The sequence below is a fragment of the Miniopterus schreibersii genome (genome assembly GCF_964146895.1).
Source record: "Miniopterus schreibersii genome assembly, chromosome: 1".
NCBI classification, from domain to species: domain Eukaryota; kingdom Metazoa; phylum Chordata; class Mammalia; order Chiroptera; family Miniopteridae; genus Miniopterus; species Miniopterus schreibersii.
The window spans coordinates 66,431,161-66,449,210 of NC_138101.1; the positions used below are offsets into that span (position 1 = coordinate 66,431,161).

The 18,050-nt window shown below is 42.9% G+C and overlaps 1 protein-coding gene across 3 annotated transcripts in view; it reads right to left on the reverse strand.

The window, feature by feature from the left end:
• Positions 1-18,050, reverse strand: part of PAPSS1 (3'-phosphoadenosine 5'-phosphosulfate synthase 1) — an 81,184-nt gene that overhangs the window by 19,339 nt on the left and 43,795 nt on the right. For all 3 annotated transcript variants that reach the window (XM_081144402.1, XM_081144401.1, XM_081144400.1), the window contains exon 10: positions 9,384-9,652. In XM_081144402.1, the coding sequence (XP_081000528.1) occupies positions 9,384-9,652 (269 nt within the window). The remainder of the gene's footprint in view (positions 1-9,383; positions 9,653-18,050) is intronic.

Genomic DNA, 18,050 nt, shown 5'->3' on the forward strand with positions numbered 1-18,050 from the left:
TTCTGAAAAGCTTTCCTTCGTAATAAAATTCTCCACTCTCACTCATCAGAAACGTCCTTACACCGCCTTTATTTTTACTGGAAAACAGAATTGAAGATTAACAGATTTATTTTTTTATTTTTTTGCTTGTTTTTCTTAATGTTCCTAATCTACTGCTTGCAGTTTGCATTGCTCCTGAGAAGTTAGACATCATTCCTATGATTTCCCTAATGTTCCCTCTTCAGCTCTCCCTCCCCATCACTCTGCTTTCCAGGTTCCTCTTTATATCATTCATTTCCAGAAGACTGAGTACTATGTGTTTAAGTGTGATTTCCTTTGAATTTATTTTTTCTAAGATTGGAGGGGTCTTGAATTTTTAGGTTGATGTTTTTCACCCATTTCGGAAAACTTTTGACCATTTTTTCAAAACCTTTTCTTCTCAGGAGCTCTCTCCTCCTCTCAGAGCTCCAATTACATGTGTTTGATGGCTTGATATTGTCCATCGTCACTGAGACTCTGTTCACTTTCCCCACCGATTTTCTTTCTTTTTTTCCTAGTAATTTCTATTAGTCTGGCTTCTAGCTCACTGACCATTTCTTCTGCCAAATCTAGTCCGATTTTAAGTCCATCCAATAAGTGTTTTCATTTCAGATACTTTTTCAGTCCCTGACTTTCCAGTTGGTTTTTCTTAGTTTCCATTTTTTTCTGAGACTCCCCATCCATAGACCCTATTTTTCTCTAAAAGGTTTTAATGCTCTTATTTGGTAATTCTAACATCAGCATCATCTCAAGGTATGTTTTCAGTGACAGTTTTTATTCTGCATTATAAATCACACTTTCCTGTTTCTTCCTATTTCCAGTAATTTATTGCTGTATGCTGGACCTGTGGATGGTTTGTTTTAAGGAGGTAATTTACTGGCGCCTCTTCTTGTCTTTCTGCAACTTGGTTGCAAGCCTTGTTGGGCAGGTCTACCTTTTTTTCTTTAAATCCTCAGCAGAAGATACGCTTTTTATCGGTTTAGAGAGACGAAGGGAGAGGGGGAGAGAGAAACATCGATGTGAGAGAGAAACATGGATTGGTTGCCTCCCGTACATGCCCAGACAGGGACTGACCCACCACTTTTCGGTGTATGGGACAACACTCCAACTAAGCTACACCAGCCAGGGCAGGTCTAACTTCTTATGCCATCTATCAATCTACTGCCTCTCAACTCCAAATTCGCCCTTCAGTACCTGAGATAATGGATTGAACTCTTGAAGCATTTCTCTTTAAGTTTTATCAGTAGAGGGCATCATAGGGACACTGTAGAAGGAAGAGGGTGTCAGTGGTGCCTGCGTATGGAGATAACTGGTGGCATTCTGGTCCATGAGCAAGCCCAAAGTACATAATCCTTCACAACCTCAAAGCCCTAGCCTGAACCAGTGACCACCTCGCCGCAGTCCTCCTAATGCAAACACTGGTGCACCCCAAGCCTCCCACCAGCAGAGCTCCCTGATTCCCTTCTGTTCCCCACCCACCAGCCTGAGCTCACCTGTGCCCAGAGGGCTGTTTCCTGCACCCTTCTCAACACGGGCATGACACACTGTGCACTTCTCTGGCACAAGTGTGCTCACCCTGACCCCTTCTGGGCACCAGTCTGTCAGCCTCAGTTAGCCTGTGCAGAGGGTTGTGTCCTGCTTTCCGGCTTCTGTGAATCAGTTGTGGTCCAGGCAACCCACTGAATTTCTCCATCGTCCACTGGGATAAAACCCTACCTTTTTCAATGAGGTCTGGGGCCAACCCTTAGGGAAGGGATCCCTTTTACAAGTTTGTCCTTCCTTTGGTAATCTCCCTCAACCCCAGGGTACCCTTTAGAGGTCACTTTACATTTTTAGTTATTCCCCTACTGAAGTTTAATAATTCTTTAGATTTCCCCTATTCAAATTCTGTGCAATTCCCACCTCCTAATGGGACCCAGACAAATACACTGTCTAGGGTATACAGTAAAGGGTTGTCTTTACTCTTTTTTTTAGCACTGCCCCCTTTTTAATTTTTTTTTTTTTTTAATTTTTAGAGAGAGAGGAAAAGAAAAAAACATCGACCAGCTGTCTCCTGCACGTCCCCTACCGGGGATCAAGCCTGCAACCGGACATGTCCCCTGACCTGGAATCCAACTGGCCACCTTTCAGTACATGGGACGATGCTTAGCTAACTGAGCCACACCAGCCAGGGTTGGCCTTTACTCTTAAGGCATGTTTTTCTGGTGTCTCAGTTCAATGCCTGGGATGTTAACAAGGTCACTCCACTTGAGATGGACTGGAAAATCATCTTCCAACACTATATACCCCAACCTCTAGCATCCTCACTGCACTCTAAATTACTACAGCCACTCTCCTTCGGGCCTCGCTGAGTCCTGCCCTGCACAAATGCAGTCAAGGAACCCTGGGGAGCATCCTCATGGCCTTCTGGTGCCTCTACTCTGTGCCTCGACCTCCTCTCCAGTAAGCACTCTGCAGGTCTCGGCTGCTCCAGCAGCCCCCAAATCCAGGCTCTGCCTCCTCCACTCAGCAGGAGCACCATGTTTCACCTGGATTCCTACATCTGTGCTGTGGTCAGGAACCTACCGCAGGCCCAGAAACATGGGCTCCACTGTGTGTGCTTCCCACCTCTCGGGATTACATTCCTGCGCATGGTCTGTTTTCCAATGCTTCAAACAGGCGTTTCACACTCTTTAATCAATTTTATAATTGTTTTCAGCAAGAGGGCAAGCCCAGTATCCACTACTCCACCATGACCAGAAGTGGAAGTCTAGATATACTTTGAGAGTGGAAGGAACGGCATTTTTGTGGACAAACCAGGCACGGGTTATGAGAGAGAATGATGATTCCTAGGTCCCTGAAGGAACTGTGATTCCCTGAGCTGGGGGAAGCTAAAGATAAAGCAGATTAGGAGGGATAAAATGAAGCAATTAACATTTTAGGCATGTTAAATTTGAGCTATATGTTAGGCATTCAAGGTGGTTGGATATATATGGGTTTGGAGTTGAGAAAAGAGGTATGAATTACACATAGATATTTTGAGTATCATCAGCATAGAGCTATCTAAAGCAGGAAACTGGATGAGACCACCACAGGGGGTTGTATGGACACAGAGAAAAGGAAAATTGGGGACTGAGATGTAAATACATTAAGAGATCTGATTATTTCCTTAAGAAGAGAAAGACGGGCCAAAAAGCATGCAATTTTAAGACCTCAGCTATAAGTTACCAAATCGCTTCCCAGAAAAGTTATCCCAGTTGAAGAACACAACTTCTACAGTCAATCGGTACCTCACAGAAATATGAATGTGCCTATGTAACACCTTTTTAGCATCAGAAAAGCAACTCTCCTTCCACCTGCTGACCCCCACCCACCCAATTCCTAAAATGCAATTTAGGAATCAAGCCATTAAATCTTTACAGACTGGAAAATCAGTGACATCCTGGTGATAGCCAAACAGGCTTGACAGCTGCTCACTGTTCTGAGAAGCATTTGTGCGAGGGAAACAAATCTGGTACCAATGCCTTCTAAACGACCTACAGAAAATGATTAAAGAGTCACTGTTTTTATTTTATTATTATTAGTTGGCAAATAAGCATTACTGGCAGGCTTTTTCCTGATGTCACTGGAAAAGCTACACAAATGAGTGGTGTCTTTTTTGTTTATTACAAAAAAAATTCACTTAAGGCTGTGAATAAGCCAAGTAAGTCGAACGAGTGAGGCGCTTGAGAAAAAGAAATGGATAGTTTTCATAAACCACTCAATCTCAGAGTTTAAATCCTGCCAGGTGATAAGCATTAAAATGCTTAATGGTTTAAAATATGAAGATGTTTACTAGAATTTCTACAGTTCCTTCTTTAAAAGTTCAGAAGTTAAATTATGCCTTTTGCTCACGCACCAGATCTGATGCTTCCTGATAAGAACAGCACCTCTAGGCTCGTAACTGACACTCTAGACAGAGACCAATAGACAGGTACAACTTTAAGGTACCTATTTACCTCTAAAAAACTGAGGACTCTGAGCAGGCACCCAGATGCTTTCCCTTCCTATCAACTGCCAAGACACAGACCCCTTAGAGGCTTCCAGACAGCCAGGATCACTGGTGAAAAGAACACACAGGCCTGAGTTTCCATCCCACCCGTGTCTTGCTGGTTGTAGGATCTGACAAAGACTCGCTCCTTGACCTAACTCTAGTCAAGCTCTTTGAAGCCTTCAAGGCCCCAAAGTTCAGTGTGCATCTTGTAGGGCCCGCACTGCCCAGCTGTAGCAAAAATCTTGCTAAGTCAGTCCACCGAGAATTCTTCATCTCCCACCATCCCCCAAGTGATATTTGATGAGACTGGACTGCTTTCAGCAAGAATCCTGCTAGGTCTGTTTAACCAGAATCACCCCTTGACTCTTTAGTTCCAATGTTTCCTCTCAGTAGTTTTCCATCCCTAACCCCCACCCCCTTCTTGGGTATAATCCTCCACAGTTGCCTGTCCATGCCATATTCAGAAATGAGCCCAGTTCTATCCTGCAGTCTCTTTTCCTCTATTACAATAGATCCTGAATAAAATCTAGTTTCACCATTCTAACTACTGTCCTGCTCTGATTTTCTGACAGACCACAGTTACATGGCCCCTCTGACTCATTAACCTCATCTGTAAATGGGAATAAACCTATCTCACACCCTGGCAAGTGTGGCTCAGTTGGTGGAGCATCATCCCGTGCACCGAGAGGTTGCCACTTGGATTTCCCAGTTGGAGCACAAGCCAGGTTGTGGGCTCAATCCCCAGTGAGGGGCATGCAGGAGGCAGCTGAGTGATGTTTCTCTCTCATGATGTTTTTCTCTCTCCCCTTCTCCCTTGCTCTCTCTCTAAAATCAATAAAAACATATATTTAAAAAAAAACAAACCACCTATCTTACTGAGCTGCTGTGGGGATGGGGTTATACAATGTATGCAAAGAATCTGTTCAATGTGTGACACATACAAAGGCATTCGAAGAGTAGTTATTTGCATTTTCCTTTCATTATTTATTAGTGACTTTCATATTTTTTATATACTGTGAAACACCAAAGGACATTCCGAATCAGAGGACGTACATGCCCTGACATGAAGTTTGTTAAGGAGAAGGTCATTGCAGGCTCTGTCAAAACCAAAATCCTGGGACTTCCCACTGACTGACAGGCAGCCTTGAGGCACAGGCAGCTCCCTTGATGGTACAGAGCCCTAGGGATGCTGAGAACTCGAGCAGAGTGCTTTGCTATTGTTTCTAAGGCAGCTGATATTAATTACCATGTACTATCACGAGCTGGGCAATGTGTTCAGTGATTTACATTATCCATTCACTCCTCACAACAAAACCAGTCAGATATTACTAATACCCAGAGGGGGCTATAAGAGCACAAAAAGCAAAAATATAGGCATACCTCGTCTTCTTGCACTTTCTTTGACTGTGCTTCACAGATACTGTGGGTTGTTTGGTGTGTTTTTTACAAACTGAAGGTTTGTGACAACCCTATGTTGAGCAAGTCTATCAGCGCCATTTTCCAATAAGATCAGATGATGGTTAGCATTTTTAGCAATAAAGTACTTTTTAATTAAGTTACATACATTGGGTTTTTTTAGACATAATGCTATTGTACATTTAATAAACCACAGCATAGTGTAAACATAACTTTTATATGCACTGGGAAACAAAAATATTCATGTGGCTTGCTTTATTGAGAGATTAAATTGTGGTGGTCTCACGGTATCTCCGAGGTACGCCTGTAGAGATTACATGAAGAACATCAGAACCCGCAACGCCAGGCTATAATAATCACAAAATAAGTGAAAGCCACTGTACTAGGGAGTCTACCTCTAAGCATGTCAGCTAGGGCCATCCTAACTCACTACTTTGGAACACCTACAGAAGATTTTAATAATTTATTTCCACGCTGTTTTCAAAAAATATGTGACCACATATTTTTTAAATGTTTTACTATTACACAATAAGATTAAAAACATTCTGTGGAAGTTAAATACATGGCTATGGGGCCAGACTATCCATAGAACAACTTCTTGCATCTCTCAGTTTCTTCACCTCTCTATCTCAGTTGCTTCACCTTTAAACTGAGAATAGTAATAGTACCTCCCCTTGGTGTTGTTCTAAGGATTACGTTAGCTAATACATGTAAAGCACATGAAATACTGCCTGGCACATAGAGTAAGAGTGCAGTAAAAATGGGCTATGCTTATACTCTATTTCTCAATCATTGTATATAAGTACAACTCATTTACTATGCTCCGTTTCCTCTTCAGTGAAACTGGTTCAATGAAAACATTTTTTAAATTGGTTTAGAAATAGTAAACGTATTACAAAATGCTTGGTTAAATAACCAGTCTGGGTTAGAGGACAGAAATGGCTAAAATGAAAAAGTATAGGTGAAGAAAGACACTGTTGATGGGAGGGTAAGACAGTACCGCCCACTGGAAAACTGACGGACAGCATCCACTAAAGCTGAATGAATGTAATCCCAAGGCCCAGCAATTCTACTCCCAGGTATACCACAGAAACGCCCACTAAAAGGCATGCACTAAAACTTCAGACCGGCACTACTCTTAATAAGACAGCAAAAAACTAGAAACTGCCCATCACAGGGAACACTCCACAGTACTGAGAATGACCAACCTGCAACTAACTACACACAGCAATAGGGGCAAGTTTCACAAACAAGATGTGAAGTGAAAGAAGCCAGACACAAGAGAGTATATAATTCTGGTTATAAAAAGTGTTAGAAGAGGCGGGACGGGATGCTGTGCTGCGAGGCCCAGATCCCCCTTGGGAAGGACAGGTCATCCCAGCAGCTGTCCACCCTCTTTAGAAACTGCCTCTCAAAGAGCAGCAGAGCAAAGCCCACCCTTCCCTGAGCAGCCAGTCACCGGTCAACGCGGGGTATAGCTGCCTGTTTCTTACGTAACTTGGAACATCTCTGAAGGCCTTGCCAGAGCTCCACACGGGATCAAGTAGGCTTCCACTAAGACGGAATGCCGCTGCCCAGCCCTGCTCCCTTCCTTTCCTTTCCTCCCACAAACACTGACCCCAAGGACTCTCCTTAATAAATTTCCCGAATCCTAATCTCCCTCTCAGAGCGTTTCCCAGAGTATCCAGACCGCAACCCAAGCAAACTGGATTCATGATGTGAAAGGTGAGGGCAGTGATGGCTCCTGGGGGAAGGTCAGGTAATGAATAGGAGCAGGAAGGAAGAGAACTTCCAGGGTGGTGTAATAGTATTTTTTAAAAACTTGGGGTGCTAATTGTATGACTGTGATGAAATGGGGAAAATTCACTGTATTGTAAATCTATGAAATGTGTGCCTTTTCTGATGTGCATTATACTTCAATAAGAAGTTAAAAGAAAATAAGACAAAATAGAAAATGATCTGAATGGGGCAGAACTTTAAAGAACATTCAGTCCCACCTCCTGGGCATCCCTTAAATAATCATTCACTGGGCACTTAACATAGCCCAGAAATGGCTAACCTAAGGTGGAAAACCAACTGGTGGAAAACCAGGCCCACATCCATGCCTGGCCTCAGCAACAATGGTCTTCTATTGTTTTCCCTGCCATGCTCTTGTGGGCAACAATGGGAGTCCAACCTGAAGCCTCCTGCAGCAAGCTTATCAACTAGTCACCTTTGCCTTGCAAGGAGGAAGACTCTCAGGTAAGCCAAAATGCAATCACCCCAAAGGTACCTTTAGGTAGCTGCACCTTTAAGTCTTCCTGTAGAAATACAGCCTGCTCTGAAATCAGAAAACATAAGAATCTTTCTAATGTAGGTAAAACAGCAGGCTTCACCCTTTGTGGTGTTCTCTCAAGAAAGGATTCATTACAGCTGTCTGCATTTATTATTTATCTGTCCCCTCATTCCCACCTTTTATGTCCTATCTCTTTCCCTTTAAGACAGACAATAAGAAACACAAAGAAGACAAAGAGGCTCTGAAGAGGGAAGGTAAGTTCCTTCACTTTCCTATTTGGCTTTTAGTAAGGTTACTTATCATATACCCATTTCTGACACTAAACTCATCTGGGTCATTTCCTCATTGAAAACCATTCATCCAAACGATTCTCTTTAGATGATGATGATGGAGATGAAGATAATGGAGACAGCATCAAAGGAGAGGTTGGGGAATTATTATAACAAAATTGTTCCTTTATTTCCAAAACAATTTAGCTCCTCTTTGAGATTTAAAAACTAAAGGTCATGGTGGTCTCCAGGGCACTCAAAGGTCAACCACTACCCAATACTCCTGAATATTTTATACCAACAAAGAAGGAAGAATGTGAGAGGTTTACCTGCATTACTTTGGTTGGATCCAAGAGGAGAGTTAAATAATTTTAATCTTTCAGCTTGCTGTGATTGTAGTTTTTTGTTTGCCTGTTTTTCTTGGCAAGAGGTAAAAGAGTATACAACCCTACAACTAAGCTCCAATAAAATTTTTAAGCTTGATCCCAAAGAATAGCCAAACATGCTTGGATTTCCTTTTTTTTTTTTGAGGAAGACATCACAGGGTATATACAACTAAATTATTTAATCCTTTCCAAAAGGGTTTTCCTACCAGATAAATCTAAGTAAATTCATCTCCCTTCAAGATGGAGATGAAAAAGAATGCAGTAATAAATGCGTTCTACTCTTTATCTTGAACACTCAACAAGAAGCTGGCTAGGAATTTCCCGCGCTGTGTTTTAGGTCATTCATTGACTTACACTCATTCATTCAACAAGTATGTTTTGAAAGCCTACTCTGCCTTGAAGCAAAAACCAAAATAAGTCCTCTTTATACAAAGTTATAAAAAGATCTCAAAATATCCTTTCTGACCCCTAAGTAGAACTGCAGAACCCTTTCCTACCCAATATCAAGAGATTTTAACTTCCTGACTCTGAGAGAACAGATGCAGAATGTCCCCTGAATGTTTTAAGATACCATGCTTTTCCTCCTACTAAAATACCTTTGGCCCTTCCAAAATTCAGAAGAAAAAATCAGAACAAATCTGTTTCCTGGAAAGAGTGACTCAGGACTTTGTCCAAGAGATAGATCAGCATTGTCTGAGCTGTGTCTGTAACATGGCTAGCAGTTACAAGAGGCACCTGTATCACACCTTCCCAAGATCACCACACCGTCTGCAGAAAACTTGCTCCACAACTGGGACCAAGGACTGCAAGAAAAGCAAGAAAAGCATGCCCCTCCCGCCTGCCCTTTCCCACCCCTAGAGAACATCCCTGGCAGAGCAGGAGAGTACTCTGGGCACATCCAACGTGAGCAATAGCCCTACAGATCAGACAGGCCTGTTGCTGGCACAAGCTGTGTTAATAAGAGCAGTTTTAACACTGCTGCAGTGAAAATCTGAAAAGCCATCTACCTCAGTGGGTCCAGCATACATCATGGGAGACGGGAAAATGGCCACCACCGTTGTTTCGGGGTTCAGGACGCCTTCCTCCAGCACTGCAGCATGCTGCTTCATACGCCACATCAAAGGAACATCGTCATCCTTGGTCCAGCCACCAAGAGGGTGCAGGAGGAGGACAGGGCGCCGGTAGCCCCTCTCTAGCAGTTGTTTGTGGGTGTCCTGCATTAATAGAGCATGTCCATTGTGCACTGGGTTGCGTAATTGAAATGCAAAGACAGCATCTGAAAAAAAGAATTTGTAGAGTTCAGAGTAGCATATTTCCAACAGATTACCCTGCAAAGGATAAACAATTCTTGAAGCGTGATGCTTAGGATTAAGCAAACGTTCATCACTGAAATCAGAAACTTGTGAGAAACATGTACTGCTTTGACCAGGCCAACATGACCTATACTTCTACTGCATTTTTCCTCTACAAAGCCCACATGCTTGAGAATGTGTAACGTAACAGTGGTGGGTTTATAACAATTACTTTCTGCATTCACGGGAAACTTGAGAATAACAATCAGACTTCTGGGTCCTAGTATCCTGGTTCAGCTGCTTACATGGATATATATTCTTCCTCTGTAGGACTGAAGATACTGCTTTATTAAAAGAAGACAGTAAGGTAGGGAAATTTATAATTCTTGGCACTCTATCTGGCTTTATGATGCTAGGTTGAGATTTTGGATTACAGCTGAGCAACACCAACATCCCTTACAAGGGCCACTGCTATTACCCAAACGATGAAAATTGCTAGATTAATTAACTCTGTATCTCCAGCTTACAACCCTTACTTCCTATTAGGAGACCTTTCTTAGAAGGCATGGTTCTTTGGGGTCACAGAGCAATCTCACAGAACAGACTGACAACCCACTTAGAGAAGCTCTATATTATATCTCCTTCACAACATCTGGTACAGCACTGTGCCACGCTAATCCAGCTTGACTCAGAGAGAGGAACATCTTCTCCGCCCCGAATGATTTTAAGCCAAATAGTACGACATTTTCTTCAATCTGTTCTCAATTTGAACCCTTTTTTATCCCATGACAAAGGCCCAGAAGGAAAACTGTGGCACCTACTTGACCAGGGTTTTTTGTCACATCCTCTGATACTCCAAGATTTACAGCGTGATGCTTTGAAGTTCCTCAAGTTGCCTTTTATACATGAACAAGGCTGGTTTTCACCCAAGAAATAACTGATACGACATAAGGTACAAAGAACAAGAAAATCGTGATACAAATATATGAGCATTTCAAATGACTCCGTTTTAGGAGATGGGAGGAGGGGTACAGACCTAAAAGCATTTCTATCCCTCTGAATTCACTTCAAATTTTGTTTTCTATATGATATAAAAAGATTCCAAAATGTTCTTCTGACCATCAAGTAGAACTCTATAACTCCTGCTCCCAAGACCAAGAAGCAATTTTACTTTGTGACTCTAATATACTCCAGTTCTTCAAAAAAGAAGATATGGAGAATGACTGCCATTCTCCTGACATTAATATGAATATTAATATCCCTCCATTTAGGGAATTACTGCCTGAACTTAACCTGGCATACTGATTCTGGCCTAAATCTCTCACACATTCGGCTTAGTTCTCTCACCCGTCCTTCCTTCCCTTTATGCTCCCCATTCTTTATAAACTGCCTTGAATCGTGAGAGAGACACTCACTAAGCATTAATGCTCCTGGGTTGATGTGAGTTGCTGCACTGATGGGAAGGTCTGGGGTGGGGAAGAGGAGGGGTGGTCCAGGCTTGTACCACAGGGAGGAAAGATGCTGGCCCAGCACAAGCCTGCAGCACCAGGACCAAGGAGACACTTTCATGGTTCAGGTCAACAGGCCGAGGCATAGAAGACAGCCGTGTGCCTGGGGCACTGCTTACACGTAGGGAGGTACATCAAATAAGTGCACTGAGGATAAAAACAGAAGCCAGGATTCTTACCATAGTGGAAGGAAGGCATAAACACAGAGCGGAAAACACACTTGGTATTGGATTATAATTGAAAGCAGTGTGACTTCATGGTTTTCAGCTGTTTAGATAGACAGACACAGGGACAGATATAAATGTGTATGAGTTTATGCGTATTTATTAGTTCTGTCCACTGAAAGGTCCTACAAGCAACAACTCTGCAGTGGCAATGAGCCAAACTATAGCCAAATTTTGTATTCTATTTAGAATGGCATTTACCATTCCCCACTTAAATAAATCAGGGATCCTTGGCAAAATGGCCAATTCCAGGACTGAGGCAAGGAAAGCACTGTAAGGCCTCACGTAACATCGTAAAACGACATATCATGAAACCAATGTTAACATAGGCTAATTGGCTTAAACGAGAGTTAAGTTCCTACATCTCATCGTTACAATGAAATGACCCTGAAGTTATCTGAAGACCTACTGTACAACATGAGCTGACACACCTTTTGTGTCCTAAAGAAAAGGAGTGCTCAGAGAATGATGGGGACACGTCAAAAGGACAAAGCAACCAGTTTGGCGCACCCAGAACAAGCTAAACATCAAAGCAAGTAATAGTGATGGATCAGAAGCCACTAAGCAAAACAGGAATCCTTGAGTTCCTGAAGAATAAAATAAATGAATATCCAATGGGAGAGAAGGTGGAAATTCTACCTTATGGTGGAAAGTCAACTAATAAATTCTACCTTATGGTGGAACATCAACTAATAAATGTAAAAGGAATGAAGGAATTAGAAATTCACCATTTGGCAGTATTTGTAGTTTGCTAAAACTACCAGGTAAAAGTTTGATGACAACAGAATATTTATGGTCTAAAAATCTCTGCCCCAAAATACTTGTAAGTACAAAATAATTTGTTAACTTTACGGCAGGAAAACCTGGCAAACACTATCTTCAGTGATAAAAGTTAACGCTAAAAAAAGTTAACCTCATCTGTAACAGGACAAATCAAAACTGTGAGCCACCAAACATGACGCACTGAGAACTCAGTATTGCTTCCTACAGTATTCCTGATCAAACATGGGTAAGATGAATCTATCTACTGAATCTAATCATGGGAAAACAGCAGAGTAGCCAAGCTGACAGGCAGTCACAAAACAAATGACTTATAAAAGACACAACAAAGGCCCGTCTGCTCCAGACTGAAAGAGAATGAGATCCTGAACCAGAAAGGAAAGACGGCAAAGAGAAGAGGTTGTTGTTGCTGGTTTTGCTATAAAGAACATTTTTAGGACAATGGCATAATTTGAATGGAGTATGCAGATTAGACAGTACATTGATGTTATTTTCCTGAGTGTGATGAGCACAGTGTGGTTAGGTAGGAACTGTCCTTATGTTTAGGAAATACTAAGGAGTAATGAGACATCATGTCTTCAACTTTCAAACAGACTGAAAGAGCAAATAAAATATAATGTTAACAGTTATGGAATCTGGGTTAAAAATATATGGGAGTTCTTGGTACTAGTCTTGCCATTTTTCTTGAAATTTAATATTACTTCAAAATAAAAAGTTAAAACACAAAGTAAAAAATTATGACAAGAAACATATGAACCAATTACACTATGTAGATCTTAATTCAGATCCAATTCAAACTGTAAAAAAAAAGTGACTATTTTAAAATTAGAAACTTGAACACTGACTGGTTATTGGATAATATAAGAAGCTATTATTATTATGTAGGTGCAATAGTGGTATCGTGGCTATGCTTTTAAAAGTCCTTACCTTTAAGAAATACGTACTGAAATATTTAGGTGAAATGACATGGGGTTTGAGATTTGCTTTAGAATAACATGCAGGTTGGGGAGGGGTACAGGTGAAACAAGCAGCCAAGAGTGGTAACTACTGAAGCTGGCTCAGCGGTGCACAGGGTTCATTATACTATTATCTCTACTTACAGATATAAGTAGTAGATGCTTGAAATTTCCCATAATAACAAGTTTTAAAAGAGAAGGAGCAATGCTTTGAAAAAGAATATTAATGGTTTCAAATCCTAGAACTACCAGTTGCTAGCTATCTTCACTTTCTACAGCTTTGAAATGGGGATGACACTAAGGTTACTGTTATGAAGATTAAATAATATAAAATACAGAGCATGGTGAGATGCACAGTGGAGTCACTCAATAAATCGAAGTTCCTTAAGACAATTCATTCCTTAAACACACGCACACACCCCTAAAAATTCCCGTCAGGAAAGTGAACCCACTGTTCCACTGGTGGCTCAAGGTCCACAGCAGCATGAACTCTACTCCCACCAAGCGTTTCCAAGGTGAGGGAGTGATAGCTCCATGCTGGACACAGCCTGTGTTCTCTTTAATCAGGAACAGGAGTCTATCTTTGAACATGACCCTTGGTTAATACATCTCAGGTGTATGATGACTACATTCCTAGACTTCAATCAGGTCAAATCTGATTTTGTAAAATAGCCATTTAGCAGGATTCTTTATATGACAGGGTGTGCAAAAGGAAACATAAAAAATAAATTCTGTCTCAAATACACATATTTCACAGATTTTAATAATTTATCTTCCTAGGCTTTCTTTCCAAAAAGAATTAATCTAGCTCCACACTGGACATTTAACAGATAAAGTTAAGATGGATGACTTATTAAAAGTTCACATTAGAAACAGATAAAGGATTTTGCTGCCAAAACTTCTTCCAGATAGAATTCTTTCCTTACTATCAGTTGTACTCAGAAATCCAATGATCATTTGATCTGTCTGCCCATTCCTTTCTTGCCAACAGAGTCAGGCCTTTCTTAAATTTCTGGTCTTTTCAATTCCTTGTAACTATTTATCAATGAATTACACGAATGGCTTTAAGGGCCTGTCATTCCAGGCTGTACCTTCACCCCGACCATCTGGTTTCTCCGCTAGAGAACTTCCGTGAATGAACACTGTAATGGGAGCACCTGGTCCGTTGCAGGCTACATTCCCAGGGTACTGTCCCAACTAACATAACCCAATATGCAGCACTATTAAATTTTCTTCCACCAATTTTCCATCAAGAATAAAAGAGTAATGGGCCACTGCAATCCTGGGGCCTCTGATACAACAACTTTCACTACTGTCTCATATTCTCACCCCCACTTTCTAAAGAACAGTGATTTCCCCCACTGTCACACCATAATCAGTGTAAAATACTTGCCTTCTCACTTATAATTCCTTATGGCTTAGTTTAAGACTGCTTTACCTAAAATGATGGTTTCGATACGTTTGAAAATGGGAGATGATCCGCAAGATGACTGCAATTTAATATTAACATTTAGGATTTCCATTGCTTTCTAGCCCTCTGTACCCATTCCTGAGAGCCAGGTATTCCATAATCTTGACTTATAGAAAGCACACTGCAAAGCTGCCAAAGCCGTGAATAAAAAGCAGACCGTTTCCTTCAAGAGCCAGAGTGAATACTTTAGGCTTTGCAGGTCATGTGGGGTTTCTGAGCAACTCATCAATGGTGCCGCAAAAACAGCCACAGACTCAAAAACAAGTGAATGCGGCAGTTTTCCAATAAAACTTTATTTACAAAAACCAGAGGTGGAACAGATTTGGCCTGCAGGCTGGAGTTTGCCGACCTCTGAAAGACAAATGAAATGTGGCTGATAAAAATCAGCATTCCAACCAAGCCAGCTGATGTGAACCAAAGTGTGGATGCAGAAGAGCAGAGGTGTGTCTGAGGAACACAGGATCATCCATTGTGCCAAAGATGGATTTAAAACCTGGCACAAGATGACCATGTAGAATACTGAATGCCAGGTTAGGAAGGACACAGTGTACACAACAGGATTCGTGAGTTAACCAGTAGTGTCTTACAGAAAACTAGTCTAACAGGACCGTGCAGGGCTGACGGGGGAGAGCAGAAAGTAAGTGGGTAGAGTGAAGAGACAGCAAAACAGAAGATGACTATTGCTGAGACACATGTTCCCACGTTTCCATATAAAGCTTCCACCAACTCTTCCATTCTCTCCACCCACTAAAATCTATTCCTCCCCCAGGACCCGGACAGGCTCCTCTAAAAGACAACCTACACACTGCTGAACGGGTCCCACCGTGACGACAGCAAAGACAGGCACTGCCCTGCCCCTCAGCACTCTCCCTGCCTTGCTCCCAGCCGCCTGAGGTCACTAGTCTGAGTTAGCAACTGGACTAGTAAATGTGCGTCTGCTGACAAAACCCTACCCTGCGCTCCAGACCATCTCCCCACTGCCTCTTAGCGCCCCATACACACCTCGGACTGGCCCCCTCCCAGCCTCCTGCACCTCGCTGGTCCTCCTCCACACCCTCTGGGGGCACAGCACCACTGCTCAGCCCAGAGGCCTAGGCCCCTTCCTCGCCCCGCCCTCCGCAGGCAATGAAGCGCGTGCCCCTACAGTTCACCCGCAGCTCTCCCTTCTTCACTCCAGTGCGCATCCACCCTTCGCCGCCTCTGCACAAGACGTGTCCACTCACTGGTCTTCCGCCCGTGTCCTGCCGCCACAGCTGCCACAGGGGCAGGAGCAGGGGGAAAGCCATCCGGGGCAAGATGAAAAGTCCACTTTAGACGTGCTGTCCTGAGGCAGCTGGGAAACGGGCCGTGCCCCCAGAAGCTCACAATCCAGTGAGAAGCAAACATTCACTAACCAGAAAATAAGCACATGTGCAAAGGAATACTATACCTCCTTTAACGGAACAGGACATGATGAGATCTAGGTGTTTTCAGAAGACACGGCCGGTGACTGTGTGAGGATGAAGTGACGGAAGAAATGCACAGGGCTGGACCCATTCCTTCCTGCTCTGTCCCTCAGCATGCAACTCCTGCCAAACCCAAAGGCACTTTCCTATTTTAAATGTTCCTGACCTCTCCACTGCTCCTAGCATTAAAAAAAAATTACTCCACTTTCCCCATAGACTCGGGCCTGCTAACCATGGCACCAACCTTTTCTATTTTATCTGTATCTTTACTTTTTTAAAAAAAAATATCTTTATTGATATCAGAGAGAGGAAAGGAGAGGGAGAGAGGGAGATAGAAACATCAATGATGAGTCGTCATTGATCCGCTGCCTTCTGTACCCCCCCCCCCCCCCGACTGGGGATCGAGCCGGCAACCCCCAGCACATCCCCTGACTAGGAATCGAACTGAGATCTCCTGGATCCCAGGTGGATGCTCAACTGCTGAGCCACGCCCAAGCAAGCTGTCTCTTTACTTTTTAAAGTAAAAACATGAAACACTGAAGAAAATTTAGAAACATCACCCACAAATGCACTATCCGAATATAGCTGGTTTGGGTTTTTTGCATAGTCTAGGTGTTCTCCTCATGCATGCATTTTTACACCGTTCTAATCAGATATGTATGACATTTTATATTCTGTTTGGCCATTCTGGTGTAATCTCCGGTTTCTGACATCTTGTAGTCCTCTCAGAGCAACAGGGTTCACTGCTGGGTCCGATGACATTCTTTCCCTACATACTCCTCAGGAAACTCACCCTTCACCTGGATCCAATTACTCTGCACATACAGATGGCTCCTGTTAGTTGCCTCTCTGAGTCCTGACCTTCCAAATCAGCAGTTTAGAGACATTATCAAAATCATTTCAATATTACTGCTCATTACTGCCCCGCACCCCTCCCTCATTTCTTCCACCTTCACTATTAGTCACATCGCAAGCCAAACACAAGTCTAGCCCCCCAAACCCATTCCTTTTGCTATATTTCATTCCACATAAAGAAACAGCCAGTAGTATAGGTCGTCCCCACTTCCTCTGGATTGGACACCATCTAGACTAGGAGCCAACACATTATGGAAACACGCACGACCTGACTCTTTCCTTCCAGCAGGTGGAAGGGGAAGAAGAAAGTGGAGAAGGTTCTTCTGAGCAAGTGCGGATGTGCGGCGGGCAAGCAAACTGCGGCCCCCAGCATTTCCTGATGGTAGGGAGAGGGTGAGCAGACTCCCTGGAGAGCGTGGGACACGGGTCGCCTAATCTAATACTGTGGCATCCGACACTGTGGGGCACCATGCAAAGAACCTGGGATGAACCCTGCTCTGCAATTTCTGGGCTGAGTGCCCACGGACGACTTCACTGCACCAGGCAGGACTGTTTTGCACAACAAATAAGGCGATAAGCAAGAAGCGCTCCTAGCTCCTCGCCACCCTTCCCCCGATTCCTCAGAACTGTGCTTCGCTCCCAGCCCACAGTCGGAGCCCTGGTATGCATCCCAACCACTGAACCCAGAATTACAACATCTTCCTGCTTCCCAGCTTTCAACTTCTTCTCTGTGAAACTCTCTGTCCTACATACAGCAGTAATTAACAAGTCTCCTCTTCCAGTCCGACTCAAGCTTTAATATCTGCCACATTATCTACCCCAAAGCTCTAAAAATGGGTATTTCTGCTTCCCCTAAATCAACAGAAAAGCTAAACGAGAGAGTACTGACAATAATTCTCGAGTTGTTAGAGACAGTGTGTGTGAGCACATGACATTTAATGTCTGTTTCTCTAGGAGTTCTCTGAAGAGAACTGGAAGAAAGACTTTGATCTCCCTGCCTCTCTCTGAACTGTCATAAACTACCAGTATTTCTTTTACTTAAACTGCTTTTGAGGGGAAAATTCAGTAAGACACAGAGAGGCCACTTGGGTAAATATCCATTAGAATTCTTCACAAACAGGTACTCTTACACCCCAAAGTATG